Source organism: Hypanus sabinus, chromosome 23 (genome assembly GCF_030144855.1).
Source record: "Hypanus sabinus isolate sHypSab1 chromosome 23, sHypSab1.hap1, whole genome shotgun sequence".
Classification (NCBI taxonomy): Eukaryota; Metazoa; Chordata; class Chondrichthyes; order Myliobatiformes; family Dasyatidae; genus Hypanus; species Hypanus sabinus.
This window is the reverse complement of record NC_082728.1, coordinates 23,960,770-23,987,084: the sequence shown is the minus strand read 5'-3', so window position 1 is coordinate 23,987,084 and position 26,315 is coordinate 23,960,770. Positions and strand designations below refer to the sequence as shown.

Genomic DNA, 26,315 nt, shown 5'->3' with positions numbered 1-26,315 from the left:
TTTTCTGATGTTTTCAAATGCGTTTGTTGATGCTCTGTAATCAGCGACAAGGCCCACATTTGTGCTTATATTAACTCCAACAAAGGCTGGCATCAAATTGTCATGTACCTTTCCATCAAGTCTCCACTCTCTCTGCTGCCTCCTGACTGGCTGTCTGTGGCTGCTTTGCCACTGCTGCCATCTGAAATATAATTAGTCTGGGACGAATTCTGGGAACTGTGCCCACTGTCACTTTCTTCCCAGCCTCCGCCTGGTTGACCAGGTTGATGACGAGACACTATAAAGGAATAGAAGTAACAATAATGGGACAAAATATAACCATAGGACAAACATGGTAATCCCTTGATGTTTGACTGACTAATACCACGGACATAACTTTTAGAGGAAAATACGGTGGGAGGGTGGGGGGGAATGTCAGAGGTACTTTTTTAACCACATAGGGTGGTAGGTGCGTGGAACATGCTATCGGGGCTGTGGTAGAGGCTGATACTTTAGGAACATTTAAGGGAACCTTAGAAAGGCACAAGAATGAAAGAAAAATGGAGAGCTATGTGGAAGGCAGGGTCATATTGATCTTAAAGTAGGTTAACAGATTGGCACAACTTTGTGCACCAAAGGGCCTGTACTTTACTGTAATGTTCACGTTCTTTTATATTTCAAAAGTAAATCCCTGCTGTTGTATTTGTATAAAGATTACATATTAAAGACAAGCTAAAGGCCAAGATAGGTTAATCGAAGACATTGAGGGAGAAAGATGTTTTCAAAAATGTAATTCATTTTCAGGTTAAGAAATGTCAGTTAGCTTGAAGACAAGGAAGAAATGAGAAGTAAGAAGAAATTAAAGCTTCATTTGTCCATCAGTACACTGTTCAAGTACAAGTTGATGTACGATTGAAAATTGTCTAGTGCTTGAAGGTTAACTTACATTTTGCACTCTGTGCACTAACAGGATTTTTAGGTTTTGTTTCTTTTGCTTCAGAGGAGTTTGACAGCACTGGCTGGTAGCCCTCGCCATTGCAACTGTTTCCATAATCTCTGGGGCTTTCTGGAGGAAGTACAACATTCACTACTGCTTCTGCTGCTTTCTGTATCTTATTAAGAATAGCATCGCTGGCAGAACCTAACAAAAACAACAACAATTTTAACTGCTGACTGTAAGAGCCAGACTAATGACAAGCATAGGTAATTTGAAGCTACATGTTGAGGTAACACAGAGTTGATAAGTCAACACATGGAAATGTAAGCAAAAAAACATTTTTAACTCATTCATGGGTCATTTCAGGCAAAGTCAGTTTATTGTCCATTTATACCCTTCGTGAAATGGGTGGAACCACATTCATAGTGGTACAAGTCATGTGGTGAAGGTACAATGGGAAGGAATGCCACAATCCAGAAAAGAAGAAAGAAATCCTGTATAACTTCAGACCAGGAAAATTAATGACGTGGAGGACTGTCTTTGATTTCTAGGCAATAGAGATCACAACTTTGGGAAGTGTTGTTCAAGAATTATTATAATTAACTACAGGCCTTTTTGCAAATCATGGTGTATTGATGATTGTGGTTGGAAATAAATATTTAAGGTGATGGATAGAAAGTTCAATGAAGCAACCTTCCGTGTCCTCAATGGTGTTGGGCTTTTTTCTTAAATGTACAGTTAGAACTACGCTTGTTCAGGCAAATGGAAAGAATTCCATTGTACTCCTGACTTGCACCTCAGAATAACAGGAACACAACCTTTGACCTGCTCTTGTAGCCATACAAATACTCTGGCTATATCCTAATCAATAGTGACACCCAGGATGTTGATGGGAAATTTGTTGATTTTAGCACTGTGGAACTTTAGGTGAAGATGGTTAAACCCTTTTGCTCTAAACAGTCCTTGCCTGCCACATGGTGTTCATTTTACATCCCACTCATCGAATCAAATTTCAGTTATCTGGATTTTGTTATCCATAATGTTTCTCTTTGTAAAATTAGTTTTTTTACAATCCAAAGACAAGTCTACTCCAAGAACGTTGCATACTACAGGGCTATTCCATCAGTGAGCTGCTCGTTGATCGGAGTAATTGGGCTGGTTGTCAGTAGCAGGGCCGGCTGAGGTGTTGAAGGTGCCAGCCAAGGCCGGGATGGTGGAGAAGGAGCCAGCTGAGGTGTCGAAGGAACCAGTCGGGATATCGGAGGAGCTGACTTGGCTGCAGTCTATATTGCTGCCTGCTACTCGGAGGCATCAAAGTTGGTGTAGTATAACCATGCGAGAATGTGTCGAATATTTCATTTGCGATCACAAGACTCTGTTGGACAGTGATAATCTAAGCTGCCACGGGTCTGTTACCTTTGTTGGATGGAGGGACAGTCGACATAGGAGCTGTATAGCCTCAGCTGTAGTGAGAAATAGGCCATAAGCCTCGGACTTGCCTGCTGCTGCAGACCAGGTGGGAGACATGGAAGCGCTGCAGTGTGGTTGAGCTCAGCTGGGGCATGACCTTGTCTGCCAGTGCTGCGGTGAAATGACAGGTTGGATTGCCTGCACCTGTACACTGCTGGTACTCTGTACCATCGATTTGTCGGACACTGTGATATGCTTCTTTGAATTTGCTACTCGTTTATTTTGAACGTTTGCTTGTTAAGTTTTAAAGTTTTGCACCTTGGCCCCAGAGGAACGCTGTCCCATTCAGCTGTACCTACGTATGGCTTGAATGATAATTAAACTTGATTTGACGAGCACTGTCTGGTTCATCATTTGAAGAATTGTGATTGGAACTGAAAGCAATGCAATCATACCACTTCCGCATTTGAGATGGAAAGATTGTCATTAACAAGTATCTGAAAACTATTTTAAACTGCCTCTCGACTTGCTTATGCACACAAAGTCTGAGTGCTCTGGATGCAGCAAAGGTCTGAGGCCCTGGGCAGACCTGCTGAAGACTTGTGCTCCTGAACTAGTTGTACCTCTAGTTTAATTTATTGCAACACATACTAGTATCTGTGGGGAAAAAATAGTCATAGAATACCTCTCATTAGAACAGAGATTAGGAGGAATTTCTTTAGCGAGAAGATAGTGAATCTATGGCACTGCACTGAGGAACTGCTGCATCAGTGACTGATCTCAGATTAACCTTGTTATAATGAATGTTTTCATGCCACTTTCAATCATGTTTTTTAGAAGTTAAGAACAATCATACAATCATACTCACCTCAGCCAGGGAACTTAACCCGTTTTTGCAAACATTAGGCATATTGTTAGTGTAGAATTAGGCCATTCGGCCTTTCAAGTCTGCTCCGCCATTCCATCATGGCTGATTTATCCATTGCAACTCCATTCTCCTGCCTTCTCTCTGTAAACTTTGATGCCCTAACTAATCAACCTCCACTTTAAATATACCAAATGACTTGGCCTCCATAGCTGTTTGTGGCAATGAATTCCACAGATTCACCAGCCTCTGGCTAAAGAAATTCTTCCTAATCTCTGTTCTAAAGGGAGGTATCTACAGCAATTTATTTTCCACAGATACTAGTACTGTATATGCTGCAATAAATTAAACTAGCAGTATAACTAGTCTTCAGTATCTCTGCCCAGATTTTGTCAGGGTCTCAAGCCATAGTAATGAAGTCACCCCACACGTCAAGTCATTGAGATTATCCACAAAAATAGGGTATTCAAATGATAATTATTTAAAATTCAAAAACTTTATTGTCATTCTAACTGTACATCAGCTCTGCGGGGCAGAATGAGACAGCGTTTCCCAGGAGCAGTGCAATCATAACATAACAAACGCAACACTAGATAATAAACATAACAATAAATAGTAAAATACAACAGCCACATGTCAATTAAAAAAAAGTTATGTGTCCAAAGCAGTCAGGTAGAGCAGCTATCTAGCAGTCTGACTGCCTGTGGGAGCAAGCTGTTTAGTAACCTTGTGGTTTTAGTTTTGATGCTCCTGTAACGTTTACCTGATGGCAGAAGAACAAACAGTTCATGGAAAGGGTGTGAGGGGTCTTTAATGATGTACCGTGTCTTCTGGAGGCATCGCCTCTGAAAGAGGTCTTGGACAGAAGGTAGGGAAACCCCAGTAACCCTCTCTGCTCCCCTAACCACCCTCTGCAAGGCTGTTTTGTCGGCAGCACCGCAGCTGGAGTACCAGGTTGGAGTTATGGGGCAGAGTTTTAAAATGCCCAAAATAAATCTCAAAGCACATAGATGGAGGCTTTTTAAAATAAACGAACATCAAAAATCAAATAAATATCTGTGCTCAATAGCACAATCTGAGGAACAGTAATAAAATGTGATGAAAGGAAACCCAAATGGCTTCATTCCAGTCAATGCCTAACAATATGAACAAAGGTAAAGAAAGAAAACCTCACACTAAAGCTGTGAATGTATAATTCATTACAGAGATATATTCTGCATTTCTTTAGGCAGTTTTAGGGAGAGAAGAGGCTGTGAATTAAGCGATAGTTCAGAATACATACTACAGATGCTGAAAATCTGAAATGAAAGAGAAAACGGTGGAAATACTCAGAAGGTAAAGCAGTCTCAGCCAGCTCCACCTGGCTAACAGTGAGGCACTAGCTTCCCTACCATCAAGGACATCTTCAAATGATAATAGACAGTAGGTGCAGCCATTCGGCCCTTCTAGCCAGCACCACCATTCACTGTGATCATGGCTGATCATACACAATCAGTACCCCGTTCCTGCCCTCTCCCCATATCCCTTGACCCCACCATCTATAAGAGCTCTATCTAACTCTCTCTTGAATGCATCCAGAGACTTGGCTTCCACTGCCTTCTGGCGCAGAGCATTTTACATATCCACCACTCTCTGGGTGAAAAAGTTTTTCCACATCTCTGTTCTAAATGGCCTACCCCTTAAACTGTGGCCTCTAGTTCTGGACTCACCCATCAGTGGGAACATGCTTCCTGCCTCTAGCCTGTCCAATCCCTTAATAATCTTATATGTCTCAATCAGATCCCCTCTCATCCTTCTAAATTCCAGTGTATACAAGTCCAGTCGCTCCAATCTTTCAACATATGACAGTCCTGCCATTCCGGGAATTAACCTTGTGAACCTACGCTGCACTCCCTCAATAGCAAGAATGTCCTTCCTCAAACTTGGAGACCAAAACAGCACACAATACTCCAGGTGGGGTCTCACCAGGGCCCTGAACAGCTGCAGAAGGACCTCTTTACTCCTATACTCAATTCCTCTTGTTATAAAGGCCAGCATGCCTGATGTCTCAAAATGATGATGTCTCAAGAAGGCAATACCCATCATTAAGAACCCTCACCATTCAGGACATGCCCTCTTCTCATTACTACAGGAGGTACAGGAGCCTGCAAACACACGTTTGAGGAACAATTTAATCTTCTCCATGAACCACGCTATTTTGCTCCTGTTTTGCACCAATTATTTATTTTTATTATTCTTTTTGTAACCTACTGCAAAGTAATTTTTTGTACTGCACTGCACTGCACTGCTGCCTCAAGACAACAAATTTCACAAAATTTGGCAGTGGCAGTAAACCTGATTCTGAAGCTCAGCATTGGTTAAGAAATAGTTAATGATTATAAACAGTTGAAGGTCATCAATTTGAGACATCAACTCTACTTCACTCTCCAAAAGTGTGCCTGAATTCTTGAGTACTTGTATCATGTAGAACTAAAGCAATAAGCATTGTTTCAATTTCAGAACTCACCTGAAGACATTTTCCTTGCTGTGCACCCAAAGCCTTGCATTATGGACCCGGATGAAGGGCTTGATCCCATTCCTATAAAAGCAGGAACTTCTTTTCCCAAATTAGTTCTAATAACCTTTACTCTTCATTATATTTATAAACATGTACTTATCTGCAAAACTGAACCAAAATTTGATCTCACAGTCTCTTGTACTTAGCTTTAATATACATAGACCATTCACTTGGAATACATCAGTCAAATATCTAATCACTGTGATCAACTAAACCCCAATGAACATTTTGGAAATTGAAAGAAGAAACTGGTATGGAAACACCAATGCTCTTGAATGTAAATCCTACAAAAGTAGTGGAGATGGCCCAATCTATCATGGGTAAAACTCTCCCCACCATTGAGAACATCTATACAAAACGCTGTCACAGGAAAGCAGCATCCATTATCAGAAACCTACCACCCAGGATATGCTCTCTTCTCACTGCTGCCATCAGGAATAAGGTACAGGAGCCTCAGGACTCACATCACCAGGTCCATGAACAGTTATTGCCCCTCAACCATCAGGCTCTTCAACCAAAGGGGATAACTTCACTCATTTTCACTTGCCCCATCATTGAAAAGTTCCACAGCCTATGAACTCACTTTCAAGAACCCCTTATCTCGTGCTCTCAATATTTATTGCTTATTTATTTTTTATTATTAAGTATTTCTTTTTGTATTTGCATTTTCTTGTTTTTTGCACACTGGATGAACACCCATTGATTCTGTTGTGGTTAATATTTTAATATGGATTTATTAAGTATGCCCACAAGAAAATGAATGTCAGGGTTGTATATGGTGACATATATGTACTTTGGTAATATATTTACTTTGAACTTTGATCATTGAATAAATGGTGTTCTTTCTTTAAAGAAGTTAGACAGTCCCAGTTATTAACTCAACCAGGGGCTTCTCTCTTTAGAGTGAAGGAGAATGACAGGTGACTTGATAAAGGTATTCAAAATGATAAGAGGCATACTGTACATTGAGTGGATAGCCAGAGACTTTATTCCCCCAATGCAGAAATGGCTAATAAGGAGGTCATAATTTTAAGGTATTTGGAGGACAGTATAATGGAGATATCAGAGATATATTTTTTTTAAACACTTGAGTGCTTGGATCGTACTGCCAGGGGTGGTGGTAGAGACAAGTACATTAAGAGCATTTAAGAAACTCTTAGATTGAAATGTATGATTGAAAAATGCAGGGCTATGTAGGAGTAAAGGTTTAGATTGATCTTAGAGTACATTAAAATGTCAGTACAACATCATGGGCCAAAGGGCCTGTATTTAATAAATTTTCGGCTAAAGGTTTCTTTGTGTTGCATATAAGGAGGTGCCTATCCCTTTCAAATAGACCTAGACCAGCTCTTTTCTGTCAATGATTAATACTCTCATTTTATTTAATCATATTGACCTGATATTTTACATAGTGACAGGTAATAATGTATTATCTATTGATCTGAAGCCACTTACTAAACTCTATTCAACACATGTAGGTATTTTCTTTCAAAGTGTTTATAGAACACATTAAATCTATCAAATGCAATGTTCAGTGTTCTATGTTCAACTGATAATATTCCTTTTACAAAACAACATTTAGAAGCAACACATCAAAATATAACAAGCAGACTACACTACAAATAGAATCTGGTTTAATAAGTTTTTATGATTTTAATTCAATGGCAATTTAACATTTTAAATTGTACTGTTGCTTTGACCATAGCATCTGCAGTGCACAGTTTAAATTAATTTCAATGATATTGTGACTAATACATTTAAACCTTCAACACAGTTAAACAACATCAGCCTGGTTAACTGAAGTAGTTGCCCCAAAATCCAATAAACCAAATCATTATGAATAGATATTTTTTTAAATATGTACAAAGTCACAGACAAGGGACTCAGGAAAACGGCAAAATATTATGATAGTCAGAACTTGAAAGTAAATTACAAAATTAATTGGTGCATTTCAAACCTTAGCAGTTTATAAACAACAATCCTTACCTGTCTGTGGACCTAGTCGGGAAGGGGATGAAGTGGAAGATGATTGAAATGGCAAAGCATCAGAGAATAACAAATTTGCTAATTCCTGTCAAAAGAAAAGACAACAGTAATCATTGGCCCCACAGATTTCATGACCTCAAAATATAAATGACAACATCCACAGAACTAATATTCCATAATTTCAAACATTATTAATTTGAAAGCCAATACATGACTCAAAGCACACTGATTTAACCAAGCTTTAGGAATGTAAATACCTCTGCAGTTTTTCGAACTCTTTGGAATAAAGCATTTCCATGAAGTGGATCTGGTGGCCCACTGAAAACTGGCAAAAGAGAACAACCCATTTACTAGTTAGAAACTACAGGATTGTTAGGAGCATGACTTTTACAGTCTTACAAATGACATGTCAGAGTTTTGTTTTTCAATAAAATTATCATTCGAATACACATTCCTTTTCTGGCTCAACTCATATCTGAATTTAAAAATTAGATGCAGCAACTAGTATGGTGTTCACTAAGAGTAACTGTAGATACAATGAACAAACCAGGTAAGGGAAGTGAAATTGTGGTGCAAGACTGTAATATAATAGCTGAAAAAATATTTAATTGCCAAAATACTGAAACCTTTATCAAACAAACTCAGCAGGCCGTTCCGAGACCACGAAGGCTAAATTCTGCAGCCCCTTTAAATGAGTTTGGGTTTTATTCATGCCTGTTGCTTCTAATGCAGGCTGTATGCCAACACTAAACAGTCTGCTAACTACTATGACTGTAGTGCAGAGTTAGTATGAAGCACCCTGTTGAATTGTCGCATTCAGATGTGGGGGGAGGTTGGGGTAGAGAGATGACGCGCAAATCTGGCATCATTTAAAGCTAGCCTCCAGTACCAAAACCCAGCCTCTGCCTGTTAGAGAGGCTCCATTGTGGCTGGAGCAGATGATATAATTCAGGGAAGGTGATCTTACTGAAACTGCAGTCACCTGACAAACTCTTCCTTCCAAGCATTGAGAGTAGATATGACATACTCCAGATAACTCTTCACCTCTCTCCAGCTCCCCACTTTCCTTGCACATGCTCTGCTATTCTCCCGCCATGAAATACTGGTGCATTCACTCCTGGGAGCAGCTGCTTTGTGCATCAGGTTTGACTGGAGAAAGCATGAGTCATTCTCAGCATGACTCCTTAGACTTGAGCAACTTTAGAAAGTGATGTACATAAGTAGCAAAGGCAATAGAAATCAGTCAGCAATTTGAAAGCAGGTGATAATTCTCCTGAATAGCATTAGAGGTTATGGGGCAGTGGAGATCTTTTTGAACTGAATACACTTTCAGCCATGCATGAATAACACAGGGCTTTAGCTGGAGTGTTGAGCTCCACATTGTCAGCCCTGGCATAAAATCAATGCTGTACACTGTAAAGGACATCACGATCTGTCACGATATTTCCAGCAGGCATTAGCTGCAGATGCACATGTCCCACAGAACTGAAATACTCAGTTAGATCTATAAATCAACAGCCAATTTCTTGCAATTCCTCTTGCCCTCCGGAAATAGACTTTAACATCACTATTTTCCAATTACACTCCCAGCCTTTTTGAGAACTATTCAAGATCATTGCCTCAGTTAATCCCTTGTGTGAAACTTGGTAATAATCCTGTGAAAAATGGAGTTAATGGAAATAGGCCTCTAGTTATCAATATTCCATAGTATGACCAGTTTGAGAGATTTTGGTACAAAGGTAGTTAACTATAGTTAAATGTTATTTATCACTTTACCACAGAATAAAACTGTACTAAAATCTCAATACCCATACCTGACCTCACTAAGTTTTAAACAATCCTGGCCAGCAGCTTATCCATTTAAAAAAAATAAGAACTTCCCCAACTTCAGCAAAACAAGCTAATAACAAACAAGTTCACACTATTCATTCTAAACATACTTGAACCAAACTTTGTATACTTGCCTAGTTGTTACTAAACACAAATTATAAATTCCTTCTAAAATACAGATTAATAATGGTCAGACTAAATTAACTGGGCTGCTCATTAAACGCATCATTAATGCTCTTCCGTCTTCATTAAGCAAATGCATTTCTAAGTATTCACTTTTACATTTAGCAAAACATTTTCTTGTCCACAAGTTGGAAAGCCCTCTTCTCTTTAACTTCATACCTTTTTTTGAAAGAGTGTTATTACTCTTCAAATCAATAAGCTGGAAATTTTTGACAGGGGTACAATACAATGTCATCAGCCTTTTAATCTTTCTTAATATTGATACCTCTTGAAGATGTGTGATAGACACTATTATAATGCATATTTCCCTTCCTCACTCTATCATGGCGAATTAGACACTTGCAAGAAGCACCTACATTTGCCATACCAAAACTCAACTCTTTGTTGTCTACACTTTCATTCTTGTCACTGTTTGTAGCTGTTTCATTCTCTTCAATGTTCCCACCCAATGTCCTTCTCTTCTAGCACTGAAAAACTCATAACCATCACACATGCAACTTTATCAGATGGTTCTCTTGGGTGCCAGTTATAAGATTAATATTCTTTCTTTGTTCATAGCTAAAGTCCAAATTAATAACTTGTCTGTGTCTTTTTTGGTATAAGTAAATGAGGGTGTAGCTTTTTTAAAAACAATAAAACATCATAGAACTACAGTATTTAATAAGTTTTGAGTTAAAGTTCTCTTTGTGTTGCATACGAGGTGCCTATCCCTTTCAAATTGACCTAGAGCAGCTCTTTTCTGTCCACCATTAATACTCTCAATTATATTGACCTGGTATTTTACATAGGGGCAGGCAGTAATGTATTATCTATCGATCTTATTATACTGCTTATACTAAACTCTATTCAACACATAAAGATATTTCCTTACAAAGTGTTTATAGAATACATTAAATGCCATCAACTCATCAGTGCACTGTTCACAATATAACCCCCGATAGGATACACAATCTTCATTTTTTTAACAACACCAAGCAATGTCATTAGCCTTAGACTTCAGAATGCTATTCTTTGTAGACCTTTTACAACTTAAAATAGACCAGTAAAATTAACATCTAAAACTTCAGAATCTAAAATGTTAATTAAAATATCAAAACTGTCATTAGACTGGGACTCTTAAAAAAGTTAAAATATCAAGATTAATACCAAAGCATGTTACCATCACATTTAAATCCTCACCACACTTAATACCCTCAACACACACTAAAATGGAGGTCCCATAGGTATATAGATAACATGCATCATCCTCAAAAGTTGGAGCTCCCTAAGTAAATTCAAGCACCAGCTGGGTTGAAGAGAGCCTGTCCACATCAGATGCACTTACCTCATGAAGTTCCTGCTGAGACCTCAGCAGGGGAACTGTTTCTCCCCAGGACCAACCACATCTACATCTGGATACCCCATTTGGTCGACCTCAGCATCATTATTTTTAAGCTACATATGCAATATCTTGTATTTCCCAATGATAAACAGTACCTACTCAGTAGATGAAGCTGCTCCTTGTATGCCCTTGCCAATTTGCTGATCCATCTTTTTGTTTATTTTCTACCATTTGAACCTTACTCCTAGCTGAGGCTAAAATTGCTCAATACTTTCTTTACTCTATAATCTGTGTTCATCACAGATTCAAAAATAATACACAAATATTTGAAGCATCAGTCTGGGCATGTTTAAGCTGTCAACTTAGCAGTTGACAGCGTCTCTTCCAAAACAGCGGAGGGAGCAATTTAAAGAAACTTGTAAGACAGATACTAGCAATTGACAATGAAACATGTATCATAAACCTGTGTTATTATCTACATCTCTTTTTTTAAGTCAGCTGTATTTATTCTGCTGATATATGAAGCATAGCATTTATTGCCCATTCTTTTGCCTGCACTTTAATAATGATAACTTTAACTATTTTATAGGTGGCAGTCACAATCTCCACTCAAAGTTTATTCTTAACAATCCAAATGTTTGTAATTTGCGCTATGATTCTCTTGTTGCCACTTTACAAATAGTCACAACCAATATGGTCCTATTGCTGCTGGAACACTGAAGTAAAGACAATACAAATGCGTTCAAATCTGCATTCTATCTGTATTTTTCCACAACTCTTTGGGCTCCTTATTTAATCAGGAAATAGAGTTCCTAAGTTTTGTAATGAACAATCAGTGCAAGTGTAATTATGAGCTCATTTTCAAGTCATTGTCATAAAATGAACATAGGTACAAAAAATCTTCCAGGCTTATACAAACACATGAAAATGTCAATCACCTTTATAACTTATAGTGGTCCTAAGAAAGCCCTGGAGGTAGCGCTGGGATATTCTCTCTCAGAAATAGGTTAAATTGATTTGACTGCTGAAATGTGATTAGCACAATGTTTCATTTGGCAAAGTTACAGATGCTTCGAATAGAAAGAGAAAAACAATTCTCAAGTCCATTTTCTTCCTCTAATAATTTCAATTAGCTTAATAATCAATAAAAGGCATTTTCTAATGTCTGAACAGGAAAGTCTGAATGTAGATGGCTCATATTCACTGGAGTTTAGTAAAGTGAGATGGGACCTCGATGAGGCTTACAGAATTCTAAGAGAAATTATAAGGATACATGCCATGAGGTTGTTTGTTCAGGATAGAGGATCTAAAACTGAGGATCACAGTCGCAAGATCAGGAATTGGTCAATTCACAGAGCAACGAGAAGAAATCTTGCTACTTCATGGTGTGTGGATGTCATTTAAATTATGTGATTTTCACTGAAGATTTGACTTTCAATAATGAAGGAACATTATTGCTGAAACACCTGAAGGCTGTTGAATTTAGTACACTATCTTGAAGAACTCCTACACTGAGGTCCTGATTAACTTCTTAAACCTCAGCCATCTCCTTTTGCCTGACAGCCCACTCCTGCTTAGTGGAGAGTTTATTCCTTAGTTCCCATTACTAAATCTCCTTTGAATCAAACTCAGTGGGTTGAGCAGAAGGAGAAAAAAGCAACACATGGGATGCAGGTTACATTAAATTGTAAAGTTCAATGTTAATACCATCAATTTGTAGGTTATCCAGGTGGAATATGAGACACTGAGTCAAATATTACTGGAATTCTTCAGCCCAGGCTTGGACCATGGCTATAATGGTATCTAAAGCAATGATAAAGTCCAAACTGAACATCTGTGAACGCGTGCTGACTAAGTAAATACTGTTTCATACAACTTCTATCAGTACAGTCTGCCCTCCTTATCCGTGAGGGATTGGTTCCAGGACCCCTCGCGGATACCAAAATTTGCGGACGCTCAAGTCCCTTATTCAATCTGTATCAATGTGCTGGATCTTAAGACAAAGCGGAACCCAAGACCTTATTTAACCTGTCCCGGTGCGGTGGACATTAGGACTCAGCAGCAGAGATCTGAATCCGCAGCGTTTCTGTTCACTAAAATAATCACAATAATGATTGAAAATAAAGTGGAAATAATAAAACGATTGGAAAGAGATGAAACGCCATAGGTCATTGGAAAAGCATTAGGCTACGTTGGTCAATGATCCGAACAATTTTAAAGGATAAAGTGAGAAAGGCCCTGCCCCGATGAAAGCTACAATTATTACTAAGCAATGCAGTGGTTTAATTATTGGGCTTTGGGTTCTTGATCCTCCACATCAAACCAGCACGGTGGACAGCGCACTCCATAGCAATCTGTCACTAGATTGAACTCAGGAACTCCCCCAGCCCGGCACTGAAACATACATTTGTTTTATATGCATAGAAAGGTAAAATATATACTATATACGAATGCAAACATTTGACTAACTGATGCTAAATAATACCAGATGTACCTGTTCTGACTTAGTTAGTAAGAGAACTTCTGATTTTTTTCGATCCCAATCTACGATAACCCACGCACATCCTCCCCTATAACTTAAATCATCTCTAGATTACTTATAATACCTAATACAATGTAAATGCTATGTAAAGTGGTTGTTATACTGCATTGCTTAGGGAATAATGACAAGAAAAAAAAGTCTGTACATGCTTGAACAACAAGTGCTGGAAGAGCACTTCCGGGTTTTTGCAATTGGCAGTTGGTTGAATTTGCGGGCAGACTGTAATCGGCAAAAGCAGCAATTAACCTGTTTTTTGCTGACTAATCATTCATGGACAATTTCCCAGTTATATAGGTGCGAATATGATAACTGTACTGAAACAGCTTGACTATGATTGCATTTAGTTTTCAGAAGAATTCTTTGTATCATGATGGGATATTCAGAATCAAAATCAAGTTCATTATCACTGTCATATATGATGTGAAATCTGTTGTTCTGCGGTGCCAGTACAGTGCAAGACACAAAGTTATTATAAATGTTTAAAAATTGTGCAAAAATAATGAGGTAGTACTCATAAGTTAATGGACTATTCAGATATTTGCATAGGAGAAGAAGCTGTTACTGAACCATTAAGTTTTGGTCCTCAGGTTCCTGTATCTCCTCTCTGATGGTACTAACAAGAAGGGGTGAGTACCCTTAAAGGCCAATTTATACTTCTGCGTTGAATCTACACCCTAGGTACGGCGTAGCCATGTACCCTACGCTGTAGCCTGACGCACACCTCCCCAAAACTGTAACTACGCATCACGGGAACGCAGACCGCAACAACCGTGATCAGTCCACTTGGTAGCATCTCATTTCCGAGTTGCTTCTGAACAGTGAACCAAATCATCAAATCTACCTGCCGACATCTGAAAATATTTGAAATGCATTTCCTCATCTGTGTCTCTCAGTGGCCCGACAAGCACAGAAAGTTCACCCTCCTTCTGCATCAATCCGTTTAACGGTCGTACACACCATCTCCTCCGATGTCTTCTCTCTTTTCTGCGTTGCAGTAATTTCAATAAAAGGTAACTCTAGTTCAACGTTTATTAGCTCCGACTCCAACATGATGCGCTCAGTTTCAGTTGCCACTGTTTGAAATACACAAGGAAACTCAACACAGTGGCACAGAAACCCCACCGCCACTGGCAGTGAATTGAAGAGTGCTGCAGAGCCACCAACACACAAGTATAAATGCTCACAATGGTGTAGGCCACTTGTGTAGTGCCTACGCAGAAGTATAAATCAGCCTTAAAGACGTCATCAATTATTATAGCTGTGATGGAGCTGGTAAAGTCTACAGTCCTCTGAAGTCTCTTGTGATCTTGTGCATTAGAGGCTCCAAACCACACAGTGATGCAAACAGTCAAAATGCTCCCAATTGTAAAATCTTGCAAGAGTCTTTGGTGACATACCAAATCTCCTTAAGCTCCTACAAAATGGAGCTACTGATGTGCCTTTTGTTCATGATTGCCATTCTATCCATACTCAATATAAGGAACCTATGTTCTCATTTGAGTTGTATTTACAGGAGTGATGATCACTCCCCCCGACACCATCATGGGCAGATCCAAAGGTTCCCCCTCCATACATGGATCCAGTCTCATGACTGTGCACTTCTAGATTTGGCTAAATTTATCATTGGTTGTACTGTCAAGTCACCCCTGATGATGGACACTGAAGCCTGCCTCCCAGAATACATTCTGCTCCTGTCATTTTCAAGCTTCTTTCAGCTATTGTTCAGTACAAAGATATGGTACATTTAACAGCACAGGGAGGTGGTAATCAATCAACAGACGTTTTTCATACCCAGACTTCATGGGGTTCGGGAGTTCCAGGGCCACTCTTTCTCAATTGCTCCGTCATGACTGTGAACTTAACCTATAAATGGACTGTGATGAAGGAAAATAGAATGTTGGCTGAAATACACAATTCCATGAGTTGGCTATTATTTAGTCTATGGGACAGCTTTGCAGATAGGACAGTCCCTATAGTCTGTGAGGAATTTTTTTGCAAGTTCAACTGGGCTAGCAACGATAACATTACATCAGTGTTTATTAATTCAATAAAGTAATAAGAAACATATTATATTGATCATTTACAACCTTCTAATTAGGAAAGTATTTAAATGCAAGTTTCTTACTACTCATGATGTGGTGAGACACAATAATGGTTAAAAGTACTAAACACACAATCGTCAGAAATTTAATTTAGAAATAAGGAATGGAAAGTTGTTGGGAATTGAAAACAAATGTAATTTGTTTACACTCCAGACTTTCACTCTGCTTAAAGTTCCTTGAAAATCCTCTGGGCCATCTTTGCCATCATTTTATATGCAGAAACTGAAGTTGGCACTTTGTTATATCAATAGAAACAGCATCTTTTAAAACATATTCATTTGTTTATATCTCTTACCTGTTACCTCCTGAATAAGAGTGGCATTCCTCCGAAGCTCCAATGTAAACCGAGGGGAACCATGGCCACAAACATGCTGCAATATCTTGAGAACCTATCAATTAACACAAAGATTGAGAAGACAGTTTTGTTGCATAGTGGTGCAGTCATTCAGAATAGGACTGCGTTTGTTGTGTGTAGTTTTTCATTGATTCTAATGCATTTCTTCCACTGTGAAAGCCCGCAAGAAAATGAATCTCAGGGGAGTATATGGTAACATATATGTACTTTGATAATAAATTTACTTTGAACTTTGGTAAATTTTTCTCTATCCATGGTTTGATATTCTTTCTGATCTTCATACCACCAGATAAATAATGAGACTTCTCAGATACAGTAGGTTGTAGGTGTTGAATCCTTACTCAAGATGATTGGAAACAAAAGCCTCACTATGTCAAAATATTGGGAATATAACTTCTGTAATTCATTTATATATACCAGTTGTTCTTCTATTAGATTGGCAAGGAAACCAGACCAAGGAAATTGCAGAGACTTGATTGGAAATCACGGACCTGAATGAACTTTGCATTTGTTGCAGTTGTAAACATACGTTTATTCCTGGGATTCCACATATCCCTTGGTTAATGGTAGGAGTCCATGGCATAAAAAAGGTTGGGAACCCCTGGTTTATTCCCTTTTTTAGCCCAAAATTTAATCTAATATATTTATGGGCAATGCTTTAATAAACATTTATATCCCTTTTGTAAATTTCAAACTAAATTATAACTACTGTATTACAAGTAACTTATTGAAATTTTAGACTGCACTAAAGACATCCTTCTAAGCTATCCAGAAGAGAAAAGAAAGTGTTAAAATAGCGATATAAATTAAATGCTGATTGCATTAAAACTACTTACCCATTGTATGGAATATCCTGAGGTAGACAATTTTAGATTAATTGGCCCAAGAACAATGTCAAGCATAGAGCATTAACTCCTGATGTTCAAGGTTAATTAGGAATCACCTAGCTCAAACAACTGCACGAATAAAAACAAACTGCAAATCCCAATTCATCAAGTTTTGGGAAGGTCAACACCAACCTTCTCATTATTCCTGAATATCACAACATCCTCTTGGATACATGGCAGTATAAAAGCCAATGAAATTAACATTTCAAACTAAATTTATAAACCATAGTATGTCAACCACTGTACAGACTTTATCTAATTCTCTTAGTTCCTCTATTGATCATGCTTTTATGTGTCCTAGTGCCCCTATCCAATTACCGTAGCATAACTGCTGGAAAGCTGTTCAGCTCTGTGGTTTTTTGAGCTGGTGAATCTCAGCAACTTCAGGCTGGTGTCAATGAAACAAAGCAAATAACTAAATGTTTAGTTAATTACATTTTTTTCCAGTAAACGATCATTGCAAACAATGGCATGTAATTTCCCTTTGGACTTGGAGGCAAATCAATGCAGCAGAACCAAGGTGAGGCAGCAGGCCCACTGCTGAGAGCAAGGAAGACCCAAGGTTCAATTGATTTAAGTGTGGGCCAAATTGGAAACGTCAGGTACAGGCCAAGTCAGGCGGTGGGGACAGGCCCCAGAGCATATCGAAGCAACAGAACCCAATACTTGGACAACGATTTAAGCGCTGGGACAGACTGAAAACGTCAGGGCGTCGGGGCCGGCAGTGAGGGATAGGGCAATTGAGCTCACTGCTCTGCAAGGTTGGCCCCGTACTGAAATAAGGGTCTGTGGATGGACTCTCTTTGTTGACTTCAGTTCAGAATGTTATTTGCTTGCATTTATTGTTTGCATGATTTGCTTTTTTTTCCTCTGCACAATGGGTGTTTGACAGTCTTTTTTTAAAATGGGTTCTTTTGTGTTTCTTTGTTTTGTGGCTGCCTGTAAGGAGACAAATCACAGGGTTGTATAATGTATACATACTTTGATAACAAATGTACTTTTAACTTTTAAATGATCTCAAGCAGCTCTTGGTATGAGTGCAGTGGTCTGGATGTTTCTAACTGTGCCATAAAATGAAAAGTGGCAATTGAAGAAGCATGAAGGGTGGCATTTTAAGACTGATGTACCTGTGAGGCTCTCCCACAATGAACTAGGTTGTTGTGTCTGTGTCCAACTACATATATATTAAATAAAAGCATGCACATGGGAGATGGCTTTAACTGGTGTATTCTCATTGCAGTGAGAGAGCAAGAGCAGTGTGCATTCGTAAACAGCGCACGCACAGACAACAGATCAATACGTACTGCTGGGGGGTGGGAACTAATCATTGCTCAAAAAGAAATAGATCCATATATCACATAGGTGATCTCTTGCAGGACAGACTGATGCTGTGTTGTAACCATCATACATGCCACCATCCACATATCCAACTATCGGATTTAACATCACATTTTGTTGGCACATTGTTGCAGTACATTTCCGCAAAACAGAAAAGAGCTTACAGAAAATGAAGACAAACAAGATTTTCAGAGAACTGAGGGCTTCAAAACTAACTATGCTTGATCTGTAGCGGCAAAGAATACATGAAGTCAAAGGAAAGGACCACCAACCTTCAGTTTGACATTACAGGAATTGCTTTGCAGTCGCTCCAGCAAATACTCAAGCAGGCACAGACAAGTTCCCACAGACTCATGAGAAATCTCTGTAGTTCCATTCAGTTATGGAAAAAAAAGAAGAAAACTTGCACCATCCACATAAGAACATTTATTTCTCTTGCACACAATCTGCTAGATAAAAGAATAAATAGCACCAGTATTTCATACTTTTAATGCACAATACGTTTCTTAGTATCTTACAAAGGAAAAGCAACAGAAACACCAAACCAGGTAAATAATGAAAGATGTGTAAAGTGAGATATGAGAAGTAGAAATAATGGATTAAAGGGTTTAGGAAGCAAGTTCCAAGGAGTTAGACAAAGGCAAACAATAGTTCTCCCACCACGGGTGGCACAATGGCATAGTGGTTAGCACAATGCATTACAGTACCAGTGACTTGGATTGATTTCCTGCCACTGCCTGTAAGGAGTTTGTACATTCTCCCCGGACTGTGTGGGTTTCCTCTGGGTGCTCCGGTTTCCTCCCACAGTCCAAATACATACTAGTTGGTAGATTAACTGGTAACTGTAAATTGTCCCGTGATTAGGCTAGGTTAAATCAGGGGTTGCTGGACAGCATGGCTCAAAGGGCTGTAAGGGCCTGTTCTGCACTGTATCTCAATAAATAACTAACAGAGCAAGAAAGAAAGGATGCACATAAGCATTAAAAATAACATCTTGGAGGTAAGCTGTAATGAACTGATGAAAAACAAAGATATTAAAATTTAAAGAAGAGATTATTAGCTTCAATGTAACTAAAACAGGTAATGCTTTTAATTGTTATTCTGGGTATCACTGGCAGAAAGTTTGAAATAGGGGAGTGGCAAAAGAACAAAGTTGGTTGCTGAAATTAAGTGATGGCCGCAATGGAGATGATATAGACAGTGCACCACAGCTCGTGGCTGACATAATTAATGTCAATGGCTTCACACAGCCCAAGGCTAAGAAATAAAATGAAATTAACTTCAACAGGACAGGCTTTGAGTTAAGGTCAGAAAATACCATCTTCGCAATGCATCAATGCACATGATCAAAAGAGGCTGCAGAGGATTGTAGACTCATACAGCTCCATCAGCAGCACAAAGCTCCCCACAATCAAGGACATCATCAAAAGGCAGTGCCTCAAGAAGGTAATATCCATCGTTAAGGACCCTCACTGTCTGGAACATGCTATCTTATCACTACCATCAGGGGGGAGGTATTGGAGCCTGCAGACCCACACTCAACACTTTAGGAACAGCTTTTTCCCCTCTGCCATCAGTTTTCTGAATATTCCATGAACTCATGAACATTGCCTCACTATTCCTCCTTTGTACTACGTATTTATTCTAATCTTCATTGTAGCTTGGAGCAATTTTTTACGTCTTGCACTGTGCTGTTACCACATGACATGCAGTGTGTCAGTGATAATAAACTTGATTCTGATTCAACAGGAATCTGCAACTCACTGAAGATCTGATGTGCAACAAGCAGCCTGCCAATGCAGAGACAACTTGGGATTTATGCAGGCATAGATAAAATTATTAAAATTAAAATAAAAATGGATACAGGGCTACAGACGTTGTCAGTAAAGATTAACAGAAACAAAATGACAGGATATGTGAGACTGGAACACTGAAGGACCAGACATAAAGCTGAATAATGGAATGGGCGGTAAAAGACAAGAAATTATAATCAACTTATTAAACTTTCAATTGATTTGTTATAACCTACAAAGCTACAGGTTGGTTTGCTGTTTTACAGCTGTAAAGAACATGATGAATTGAAATCTTTTTGTCCGTTTCTACATTCATAGAGAACAATAAATATACTAACAATTGTGTCACTGCCATTTGTTTAGGCTGGCCAGATAAAATAATAGAAGGATCAGAATGTATAATTTGGGGAGATCTAGAAAAGGAGCTGGGGAGGGAAGGTATATTAGGAATTCAGAGGAAATTCATTGAAAAGAATCAGTTTCAGTCCTTTAGATTCTCCACTATGCAAGAACTTAACTACCTTTTGTAATGAAGTGAAACCGGAAATTATTTGTTACAATCATCATCAGTTTCATTTTTCCGGATAAACACTGGGCAGTTGAAATTATTGTTCAAATAAACAAATAAATCTCTGTTTTCAGGACACCATGGTCCTGAAAAACATTGTCTCATTTTTACTACGTACTGTACCAGCAGTTATGGTCAAAATGACAATAAAACTGACTTGACTTGACTTGTTCCTCCAAATAAGTTTAAATTTTCTACTGTCTTTAGACTTATTTGTAGCTTTTTATACAGATGTCAAGTCAAGACACTTTTACTGTCATTTCGACCATAACTGCTGGTACAATACATAGTAAAAATGAGACATTGTTCAGGACCATGGTGTTACATGACACAGTACAAAAACTAGACTGAACTGCATATAAAAACACAAAGAAAAAAAACACACAACAATTACCCTAGACTACAGACCTACCCAGGACTGCATAAAGTGCACAAAAAATGTGTAGGCATTACAAGACAATAGGGCAGTAAGGTTTCAGTCCAGGCTCTGGGTATTGAGGAGTCTGATAGCTTGGGGGAAGAAACTGTTACATAGTCTGGTCGTGAGAGCCCAAATGCCTTTTCCCAGACAGTAGGAGGGAGAAGAGATTGTATGAAGGGTGCATGGGGTCCTTCATAATGCTGTTTGCTTTGCAGATGTAGCGTGTAGTGTAAACGTCCGTGATGGCGGAAAGAGAGACCCCGAAGATCTTCTCAGTTCATGTACTCTTTAAGTACTTTTTCACTGTTGTCCAACTTTCACATTCGACCTTTGCACATTCACTTTGCTACCTTCCAAGCTATTCAGCTACAGAATCTTCTGCAATTTCTTTTCTCACATATGCACCACTCCTTCTGGTTTCTTTTAGACTGCCTCTGAACAACATAATTCAAAACCAAGGCCCATTCCTATCTGCATACTGACACCATTTAGTTCTGTCGCGCCTCCACTGTCATTGTCAGATATTTAAAATTAATTGAGCAGGACTTGCCCCCAATTAAGTAATGAGATAATCAAATCCACTGCTCCATTCCACAAAGATCAACTCTATATTTCTCCCTGGTAGTCATCTGAGAATGGCTGGAACTTCAATATCATATCTGCCCTGATATTAACTATAAATGGACCAGTTAACATGTCTACCATTATTCTGATCTCTTTTTATCTTCTCAACTTTTCCCTTCACATCAGGATCAGGACATCTGCAGCCATATACCTCAATCATGTCTTTGGTAGCTCTAGACTTGACTATTCCAACACACTCCTGACCTGCCTCCCTCAGTCTAGAAACTCAGGAGATCATTCAAAATATCTACTGCCCATTTCCTAACTTGCACCTTACCTTATTTCCCATCATATTTGTACTCAGTGACTCAGATTAAATACCTTGATTTTAAAACACTGATTTTTCCCTCCTTTCAAAAATATTCTCCCATACATTAAATCGTACATGAAACTCTCTGTAATCTTTTCCAGTCTTTCAAACCTTCACAAAGAAATACAGAACTTCTTCAATTTTCTTTCCAAACATTTGATTTTAATTGTTCCACCACCTAGACGTCATCTCTTCACTTATCAAGGCCCTAGACCAGGCCATTTCTCTAGCTTCCTTTACAATTACTCCTTCAAACCTAACTCATTGTCTAAGCAGTTTGTTTTGCAGTAACATTGTATATTGAAAACACTCCTTTTATGTGCCGCTTTAGAATACAAAAGGCACATTATAATCACATTCTGTTGTTATACAGGAGATATATAAGATGACCACATCAATAAGCAACTACCCTCTCGGGAAGTCAACAAAGAATCATTTTGCAAGACCTTGAAATAATTAGACTGAAATAGAAGTATATTTTCCATTAGAATTACATTTGGTGGCTCTTTATCATAGCCATGCTCAATGAATTGGGTTTTCAGAATAATACAACTTTTAAAAATGGGAATATATGGTCACGTTGTTTACTAGGAGAATCAGAATCAGGTTTAATATCACCAGCATATGTCGTGAAATTTAACTTTGTGGCAGCAGTACAATAGAAAGGAAAAAACTGTGCATAGTTAAATAAGTAGTGCAAGAATAAGGACAGAAAAATGTAATGAGGTACTAGAAGAGTTCATCTTTAGAAAAATTCAGTATAAATCCAGGATGATGAAATTATATAGATGGTGTTACACAAAATTCTAATAATTTACACGAAGATCATGACAATGAGTCAGAGCTGTTAAGTTGTTTAGCACAGAAACGGGCCCTTCAGCCCAACTTGCCAATGCTAACTATGATGCCTAACTACCTTAATCTCATCTGCCCACATTAGGCAATACACCTCCATTTGCTTCCTAGCCAGTGACCTGTCCAAATGTCTTTTAAACATTGTATCTATCTCTACCACCTCCTATACACTATCAGCCCATGTCATCCTTTTCATGAACTTGCACCCCAAGCTCCTTCTGTATGTCAACACTTCTGCGGTCCCTGTCATTTACTGAGTATGCCCTGAGTTGTGATTTGCTAAAATCAGACAACAGTGCAGTGACAAGTCTCAAAAGCAGCTTTTGTTTAAGTTTTGTGAATTAAGCTTTCTTATCAAGTACTTGCTATTTATCTAACAGTCCTCATAAAATACAAAATTTGGTGACCACTTTCCAAACATTTCCACTCTGTTAACAAACATGATAATACCCTTCCTGTCTCCCGCCACTACATTTCATTCTCACTATTAATTACTGTATTTTTCTGTCCTTGGTTTATTTTCCAAAACTTCATGAAAATAGTCCACTTAATTTAAATAGTGCCCTTTAGAATGTTAATGTATAATAAAAGAAGCTAATTACCACATAATCTTCAAACAAAAGGAAATCTGCAGATGCTGGAAATCTAAGTAACACTCACAAAATGCTGGAGAAACTCAGCAGGCCAGGCAGTATCTATGGAAAACAGTACAGTCAACGTTTCAGGTCAAGACCCTTCATCAGGACTGGAAAAAAGATGAGGTCTCCAGCTTTTTGTGTGTGTGTTACCACATAAACCTAATTCGTTTTACAACTTGTAAACATGTTCGGATCCAATTGCAAATGATTTTGGTTTATAATGTAAAACGCCAATACGTTTAACAATTACTGTATAATTAAATTGAGGATTCACTTGTGTACATTAGTGCTTTACTTACTTACACATATATTATCATGCAGAATGAATGTTTCCTAAATTGCACTGCAGTATTTCATAGGCTTATATTTTAATGATTATTCATTTTTTGTATCATATTTTTACACAGTCCCTTCCTAATTGCAGACTTTAACAATCATAATGATAACTCCAAATTTGTATTTCATAAATACAATGTAAATCTTCAATCAGTCAGTTTAGGTGTTCTGTTTCTCATAATTAACAACACTGGGATTAACATATCTTAAATGAATCAAATACAAGGATACTGACAATCTCTTCAAACAGATACCCAGGACATGGTATTTCATCATCCGACGTGGCTTTTATTAGCATAGGAAGCTGGAAAGGAACAGTGATATTAAAGAGGTGAGTGGATCTTAAATACACCAACCAGCTTTTGTACAGAAACAAAGTCGCAGACAATGTCTGTTGTTTAGATGTGGCATGTACAACTACTCTGCAAGACACAAACCCTAATGACCTACAACTGATTAAGCTTTTATTCATTCTGCAAAGAGTACAACCTGCCCATTGTAGTTTCTTCTTATTATCACAACTAAAAGTGTAATTTGAATTTGTCACAGCAAGAAACCAATGGGAGAGGTTTTGGAGGTGCCAAGAAGACAAAGAAGCTGAGCAATAGGAAGAATTCAGAAATTCAAGCAATTGGACAAACAAGAAAATCTGAACTTCTTAAATCCCATATTTGCTGTTTGGTGAAAAGTGCTGGACTTTAGATGGAAAAACAAAATCTACGATGATCGTGGGCCTTACATTTTAACCAGTCACCGATGAGGAGTTTCAACATAGAATATGTACATAGGATTCTATGTTCAATAACATAGAATAAATTTACCTATTAAAAGATTATGATGACTTTGCCCACAGAGCGAATTAATATAATTTGAAATTTGTGTTTATGTACATCTATTGTATGATTCCATCTCAAAATTTAATAAAAATTGCCAAAGTACTTAGTCGGAAGGAAATTTAAAATAAAGCAATTTGATAGTACTTTCTAGATTTCTTATTGTGTAAATGGACACAGGATAAATAAGCCATTCGAATCATTTAGAAGTTAGAATGTTTTACTGCATAAAAGTTCAGGCAAGAAAGGTTTTAACTAAAAGGTTTTATGGGAACCATAAAATCGACAGCAGTGTCGTTCTTTAAGAATAGTTATGTTATCCTCCTGCTTTTGCAGTATTATAAAAGTGGAAAAAAAATCTCCAGGTCTAGACATAATATATTTAAGCACTTGTACTGGTGGTTTATCAGCTCTATTCTTAAATACAACAAAAGTTGAAAGCCAGCCTTGGGTTGATGTGTCAGAAATCAATGGTTCAAACTTGTATCTGTGCACAAAGGGTATTATTTCAGACTATAGTAGTGCTGAGAAAAAACTTGGTGCCAAAGAATGAGCTTTTAAATGAGAATGAAGGGTCTCTGTTTTCTCAGATGATTGTATAATGATCCACTAACACTAAATGAAGGAGTTTAACGAACACCCTAGCCAATAATCTGTCAAATATCAAATAGATCATCAGGGCATTTATTGTATTGCTTTTGGGAAACTTTCTTGTATTTGTCAACAGCCATATTTTTAAAAAATATATTTTTGGGATGTATGTCTACCCCTAATTGCAAAGGGGGAATTAAGATCTACAATGGGTCTGGAGTCACATACACTGGGTGGCCAATTTACTAGGTACATCTGTATACCTGCTCGTTAATGTAAACATCCAATTAGCCAATCATGTGTCAGCACTCAAAGCATATAAGTATACAGACATGGTCAAGAGGTTCAGTTGTTGTTTAGACCAAACATCAAAATGGGGGAATAAATGTGATCCAAGTGACTTTGACTGGGGAATGAATGCTGGTGCCAGATGGGTTGATTTGAGTATCTCAGAAATTGCTGATCTCCTGGGATTTTCAAGCACAACTGTTTCTAGAGTTTATAGAGAATGGTGCGAAAAACAGAGAAAAAAAAAACATCCAGTGAGTGGTAGTTCTGTGGGTGATAGAAAGGTTGGACTGGTTCAAACTGAGAGGAAGATGACAGTAACTCAGCAAACCACGTGTTACAACAGTGGTGTGCAGAAGATCATCCCTGAATGCACAATCTTGAAGGCAACTGTCTACAGCAACATAAGACTACACCAGGTTCCACTCCTGTACCTAATAAAGTGGCCACTCAGCAGATGCCCTTTATCAGAGAAGAACAGCAAATTCCCTTCTCCAACGAATATTAGTCAGCCACACGGGGTCTTACAACAACCAAGTAGCTTTGTTATTGTTACTAGTGTGACCAACCTTTATATGAATCTTAGAATTATTGAAATACTTATATTTAAATTCCCCAGCTGCCACTGTTGCTTTCATAATCACATGTCTAGAACAATGACCAAGAACTCTGGTCACATAAAACTATGTAACTAACAAACTGATGGAGGATCTCAGCGGGCTGAGCAGCGTCTGTGAGAGGATAGGAAATGTTTACTTTTTGGATC

At 38.2% G+C, this 26,315-nt stretch overlaps 1 protein-coding gene across 5 annotated transcripts in view; it reads right to left on the bottom strand.

Moving 5' to 3' along the window:
• tepsin (TEPSIN adaptor related protein complex 4 accessory protein) overlaps nucleotides 1–26,315 on the bottom strand; it is a 40,535-nt gene that overhangs the window by 13,691 nt on the left and 529 nt on the right. For 3 of the 5 annotated variants that reach the window (XM_059948542.1, XM_059948547.1, XM_059948545.1), the window contains exons 2-9: nucleotides 24,069–24,141; nucleotides 18,565–18,656; nucleotides 16,008–16,101; nucleotides 7,992–8,059; nucleotides 7,735–7,819; nucleotides 5,698–5,787; nucleotides 926–1,120; nucleotides 109–277 (exon numbers count right to left, since the gene is read on the bottom strand). In XM_059948542.1, coding sequence (XP_059804525.1) covers nucleotides 109–277; nucleotides 926–1,120; nucleotides 5,698–5,787; nucleotides 7,735–7,819; nucleotides 7,992–8,059; nucleotides 16,008–16,101; nucleotides 18,565–18,656; nucleotides 24,069–24,141 — 866 coding nt within the window. The remainder of the gene's footprint in view (nucleotides 1–108; nucleotides 278–925; nucleotides 1,121–5,697; nucleotides 5,788–7,734; nucleotides 7,820–7,991; nucleotides 8,060–16,007; nucleotides 16,102–18,564; nucleotides 18,657–24,068; nucleotides 24,142–26,315) is intronic. The other 2 variants (XM_059948543.1, XM_059948544.1) reach the window with 2 other exon arrangements.